Source organism: Echinops telfairi, unplaced genomic scaffold (genome assembly GCF_000313985.2).
Source record: "Echinops telfairi isolate 266 unplaced genomic scaffold, ASM31398v2 ScPeMD7_5;HRSCAF=22, whole genome shotgun sequence".
Classification (NCBI taxonomy): Eukaryota; Metazoa; Chordata; class Mammalia; order Afrosoricida; family Tenrecidae; genus Echinops; species Echinops telfairi.
This window is the reverse complement of record NW_022103901.1, coordinates 39,336,062-39,342,498: the sequence shown is the minus strand read 5'-3', so window position 1 is coordinate 39,342,498 and position 6,437 is coordinate 39,336,062. Positions and strand designations below refer to the sequence as shown.

General features: G+C 50.3%; 1 protein-coding gene across 1 annotated transcript in view; it reads left to right on the top strand.

Moving 5' to 3' along the window:
• Positions 1–1,669: 1,669 nt before the first annotated feature.
• Positions 1,670–6,437, top strand: part of TEKT5 (tektin 5) — a 54,586-nt gene continuing 49,818 nt past the window's right edge. The window contains exon 1 of the mRNA XM_004705854.2: positions 1,670–2,248. Coding sequence (XP_004705911.1) covers positions 1,670–2,248 — 579 coding nt within the window. The remainder of the gene's footprint in view (positions 2,249–6,437) is intronic.

Genomic DNA, 6,437 nt, shown 5'->3' with positions numbered 1-6,437 from the left:
AGTAGAAAGAAAATGTTTTGAGAGTGTAGATGGCAACAAATATACAAATGTGCTTGACACAATGGATGGATGGATGGATTGTGATCAGAGTTGTACGAGCCCCCAATAAAATGATTTTTTTTAAATGGATCAAAAAGGAAAACATAAGGTAAGAGGTTCGATTTTGCCCTCAATGTATCTGTAGGAGTTCTCTTTCATTGCACTCTGTCTGGGGACAAGACTTCTCACATCCTTAGTTAATGGGCCAAGGGAGTTCAGTGGAGGTGGCATAGTAACCACCTGTTGGGCTGCAAACAGCAGGCCAGCAGTTTGAAAACATCGGCTGCTCCTCAGGAGAAAGACAGGTTTTCAACTCCCGTAAACAGGTACAGTCTCAGTAACTGATAGGGGCCTTTCCACCCTGTCCTGCAGGGTCACTGAGTCAGTATTGACGTGATAAGAGTGATTTTTAAAAAAAATCCATGGCGTATGGCTTGATAAATGGATTTGGGGCTTTCCCTGTCATTCATAGCCTTCTGCAAAACAGGTGCTCAGAATTTAAACTCTAGCAGCATCTCCCTTGCTGATCTTGGATTTAATTGTTAATAACCCCCGAATCCATCATGCTCGGCAAAGTGGAGAGGCGGTGACAAAGAGGAAGGCCCTCAGTAAGACGGATGGACACAGTGGCTGCATCATTGGGCTCTGGCATAGGAACAGTGCTGTGCACAGGGTTGCTATGGGTCGGGGCCGGCGGGGTGGCTCGTAACAACAACAATCCTTTGATCACACAGGCTGATGTGCTTCTTCTATGTGGGCTTAGCTGACACCTCACATAGATAACTGCTTGGTTTAAGCCCAGACTGTGAGACTGTAGATGTGATTCTTTCTGATAGCCGAGCATCATCTGATTTCTTCACCATACTTTTGCTATAGCTCCCATCTCTTAAGTGATCACTTCTTGAGGGCAAGTATCTCACAGGGCCATGGCGTCAGAATAATTGCTCTTACTTAAGAAACTCAAAATCTCTTCATATTTCTGTGTTTTAGATTTGTCCCTGGTCTACTTTAAAGACAGCTCTATTGGATTCTTGAGAAATAATATAAGTAATCTCCATGGGACATTCTAGTAATATCGTTGATTTGGAGGTAGCCTATGTGCCTGGCTGTGTGGGCTGTGCTGAGCACAGCCGAGATACATTACGTTCTGGGAGCTAACGGTGCACGCCTTCCCATCGTGGAGTAGAATTCCAAGAAATGACTGGAGTGCTTGGGTGGCACATTGGGCACATCAGAGCAAGAAGACAACACGCCTTGACCAAATGTTGCCTGCCTGATGGACGGACTCTCTTGGGACAGACTACCTCTCAGGGCAGAGTTACTTCTGGGAGGACAGCTTGCACTGTTTTGGGAAAGTAACTAAAGGACCAACTCTTGCGCCCCCACCTGGACAGGCCAAGAAAGGCCCGTTTGCTGAGTTAAATGGTCATTCATTTATTTCTCATTCTGACAGTATGGCCCCAGCTGGCCTGGGCCCCAGCAAGCAGGGGCCCCGCTGAAGTCCCAGGCCCCAGGCTTTATGACAGCAGTGCTGAGTCATAGAGGTCCCTGGCAGAAGGCCCTTCCCCTTGGCTGGAGAAACCTGTGGCCCCCTGGGCAGTGTTGGGCTCCCAGGGGCGGATGGAGGACAATGGAGTTCCTTGGGACCTCTCAGACCGCCAGTTACTGCGGCGGCGCCAAGAAAGCCTGTGGCTTGAGCGCGTTGCCGCCTGCCGTGCAGACCCCCGTGATCCAGGAGAGCTACCAGCCCTACTGCCTGCCGGGGTACCGCTACCTCAACTCGTGGAGACCCAGCCTTTTCTGCAAGGTATCCACTGTGCAGACCTGCCCGGATGAGGGCAGCACCCGCCGCAGCCCCCTGCGGCCGCCCACCATCCTGCCGGCCCTCCACTCGGCGCTCTTCTGCCGCTACAGCCCCCAGGACTGGGACAAGTCCAACCAGCTGCAGCTGCGAGGGGCTGAGGCCTCCCGGCTGTGGGCTGGCCGGCTGGCAGGCGACTCTATGAGGCTGATGCAGGACAAAGATCAGCTGACCCGCCAGATGCAGGAGGGCACCTACCGCAACCTGAATCAGAGGCTGTCGGACATCGGCTTCTGGAAGGCCGAGCTGGGCTACGAGCTGGACCGGCTCCTGACCGAGACCCGGAGTCTGGAGACGGTCAAGACAAGGCTGGAGTGCGCGGCCGAGGAGCTGAACTGCCCCTTGCAAGTGAGTTTCCTGCTGTGGGTCTGAACAGTGGGGGGACAGCCTGGCCCTGGGGTTTTCCGCGGAGCCTCTCAAGGCCCCAGATATCTCGCAGGTGGTTTGCTCTGCTCGGCCGAGTTGTTTAGAAAATTGTATTACTTAGTAGTTATGCATTGGGCGGCTCACCACAAGGTCAGCTGTTTGAAACCACCAGCCACTCCACAAGAGAAAGATGAGGCTTTCTGCTCTAGTCAGGCGCTCCAGTCTTGGAAACCCACAAGGGTCCACGGGGTCCCACAGGGCTGCTAGGAGTCCAAGTGGACTCGATGACCACGGCTTTGGTTTTGATACATAGCACAAACGGGTCACCAGTGCAACTGTCGAGCATGGTTCCCCACGCCCTGCAACCTCACCGCTCAACGAAACCAAACACACCGCTCTTCAGTGGATTCCAACTCAGAGCGGCGCCCCTGCAGGGCTGGGCAGTGCAGTGCTGCTGCTGGGGTGTGAGGCCTTACATCTTTACAAGACCAGAACCCAGAGCCTGACCTCACTGCGGTTAAGTTGATGCCGATTCACAGCGACCCAGAACTGCTCCTGTGAGCTCCAGAGACCGTAACTACTTACGGGAGTAGAAAGCCCCGTCTTTCTCTCTCAGAGATGCTGCTGGTTTTGAAGTGCTGACCGTGCAGTTAGCAGCCCAAGGTGTAACCTCCTATGCCACCAGGGCTCCCTATTGTCACCGCGATCCATTGTCAAGCATTTGTCATCACCTCAAACAGAAACTCAGTGCCCCTCAGCCATAGCACGCACTCACTCACTGTCATTGAGTCGGTTCTGATTCATAGCAACCATGTAGGACAAGGTAGATCTACACCTGTGGGTTTCTGAGGCAGAAAATCATTCTCCTGAGGTGAGTGACTTCCAACTACTGACCTTGTAGTTAGCAGCCCACTGTGTAGCCCATTACACTCCTTCCACTGTGCCACTAGGGCTCCTGCCAACCCTGGGTGACCATTGATAAACGCTGGTCTCTCTGCATCTGCCACTTCTAGGTAGCACTTAAAGGAGCCCGGTGGCAGAGCAGGTTGCCCAGTGGGCTGTTAGCCACAAGGAGAAGGACGAGACTTTCTAATCCTGTAACGCTGTGCAGCCTCAGGACCCCCCAAGGAGCAGTTCTCCGCTGCCCCACAGGGCAGCTATGAGTTGAAAGGACTCGGCGGCAGTGGGAGGTTGGACAGCACATATAAGGGGATCATACAATATTTGTCCTTGTGCATCTGGCTTCTTTTCTTGACACAGTACTTTCATCCACGACATGGCATGTTTAGGGCGTCCTGTCTATTGTGTTGAACATTACTCTGTTGTGCATCATACGTTGTTTATGCACCTACCTTTTGATGGACACGTGATCTGCTCCCTGGCCACTCTGAACAGGGCTGCAATGAGCCTTGGTGCACAGTGTCTGCTTGAGCCTCTGCCTTCCCGTCTTGTAGATGTATTCTTAGGAGGGATGGCTGGATGATATGGACACTTTATGTTAAGCATTTTGGGGGACCACCAAACTGCTTTCCATAGTGGTGGCACCATTTCACATCCCCACCAACAAAGGACCACAGTTCCAATTTCTCTACATCTTCACCAACCCTTGTTAGTTTCTGTCTGGGTTGTGTGTTTTGCTTTGATGGCGGCCGTCCTAGTGGGTGTGGAGTGTTATCTCACTGTGGTTTGATGGGCGTTTTCTGAACTGCTGACTAATCACTCGTTCTTAGTGCCATCTATTCAGAAAGGAGCCTTGGTGGGATGGGTGGTTACACATGGGGCTGCTCAACGGGCTGCTAACTGCAAAGTCAACAGTTCAAATCCACCAGCCACTCTGCAAGAGAGAGATGAGGCTTTCGTTCCTGTGAAGATTACCACTTCCGACGCCCACAGAGGCAGTTCTACTCTGTCCTGTAGGGTTGCTTTGAACCAGAATCAACTCCAAGGCAGTGGAGTGGATCTCTTCACATCCTGTGTCTGTTGCCAAATTAGATGGCTTGTGCTTTTGTTGTTGGGTTGTAGGATTTCTTTCTATATTCTGACCAAACCCAAGCCGAACTTGCTGTCTTTGCATCCATGCCGACTCATGGCAAACCTAAAGGAAAGTTGGAACTGCCCCGTGAGTCTCCCAGATGGTAACTGTTGACGGGAGTAGAAAGCCCTCTTTTCCTCCTTTGCAGCAGCTGGTGGTTTTGAATTGCTGACCTTTGGATCCCAGCCCAACACATATTCTGACACTCCACTCTTATTCAGCATACGGGCCCTAAATTGTGTCCCATTCTGTAGGCTGTCTCTTGGCTTTTATGATCAGGTCATTGGATAGGAATATAAGTTTGTCATTTTGATGAGGCCAGATTTCTCTCTTTGTCTTTGTTACACTTTTGATGCCAGCTCTAAGAACACGTTGTCAAAAGCTGTGTCTCAGGACTTCCCTTGGCCAGCATCTCCGGACCTTAAATGCGTTCCTATGCCAACAACGTGGCCAAGTTGTTCCTCTGTCTTAACAAAAGCTATTACCTCTGTTGGGGAAGATGAGTGAGGAGGGAAAGGTCATTGGGTGGACCCCATACTTGCCTAATGCCCAGGCCCAGCCTTACCAGCTATGAGCAATATGGTGGAAGGCGTGGCTAACAATGACCGGCTTCTCCTTAGGGATATCTGTGATTTGGACAGCTCTGGAAACAGAGGTAAATCTACATTATACAAATAACCGCTTAGATGTGAACGATTCAGTGGTGTTCAACACAGGCACAGTGTTGTACAACTCTGTCAAATTCCGGAACATCATCATCTCCCAGGACGGAGAAACCAGAGTATGGGCAGGAAATCCTCTAAACCAGAGAGCCAAACTTACTGCCATCAAGTCTCTGCTGACTCATGGCTTCCCTATAGGACAGGGTAGCACTGCTGCTGTGGATTTCCAAGACTAACTCTTCATGGGAGCAGAAAGCCCAGTCTTCTAAGAAATCTATCCATTCCAAATTCCTCCCTGTTGTTTGCTGCCACCTGGTGGTTGTCTGCTCCAGCATCTATCAATAGGGACCATCCTGGGTCATGTCTGTCTGGTTGGCACTTGCAGCCAACTAATGGGTACTCGTTTTGTGAGCTAGACTGAACTGAGCTGTGAGGATGTGGATTAAGGGACCCATCTGCCACCTCTTATAATCCTGATATTGGATCTATTGCCTTCACTGACTCCAACCAGCTTTACCCTCCCTGTCTCCCCCATAATCTCCTCAGAGGTTAAAACTTCTCATCCATTCCTACCTGGAGATGGGTAAAGGCGGCCACAGGAGAATGATGTTGTGTGTGGGTGTCAGTGAGTCGGTTCCGACCCATAGCGACCCCATGACAACAGAAGGAACCGTGCCCGGTCCTGCACCGTCCTCACCGTTGTCCCTCTGCCTCAGCCCATCGCTGCAGCCTCTGTGTCCATCCATCTCCTTGAGGGACTTCCTTTTCCCCTGCCCCTCCACTTTACCAAGCACGATGTCCTCCAGGGATTGGTCTCTCCTGAGAGGATGTCGGAAGTAATGTAAGACAAAACCTTGCCAGCCTTGCCTCTACGGAGCACTCTGGCTTTACTTCTTCCAAGACACACCGGTTTGTCATGTCAATATTCTTCTCCAGCACCGTAATTCAAATGCATTAGTTCTTCTTCAATCTCCCTTATTCAGTGTCCGACTTTCACATGCACAGGAGGCAATTGAAAACACCAGGGCTTGGATCAGTTCTCAAAGTCGTATCCTTGCTTTTCAATACTCTATAAAGAGGTCTTGTGCAGCAGATTTATCCAATGCAGCATGTCTTTCGGTCTCTTGACTGCTGGAAAAATAGTGGATATTTATTTATTATTGTCATTTGGATAGTCTTGGGGGGCAGTCGATGGAGATTATGGGAGAGTATCAACCCCCACTCCTTCAACACAAGCATCACTCCTTGGTCTAGAGCAGTGGTTCTCAACCTTCCTCATGCTGCCACCCTTTGACCCCAACCATAAAATTATTTTCTTTGCTACTTCATAACTGTAATTTTGCTACTGTTAGGGATCATCATGTAAATGTCTCATATGCAGGATGTATTTTCTTTTTTTTTAACATTTTATTAGGGGCTCATACAACTGTTATCCCAATCCATACACACATCAATTGTGTAAAGCGCATTTGTACAT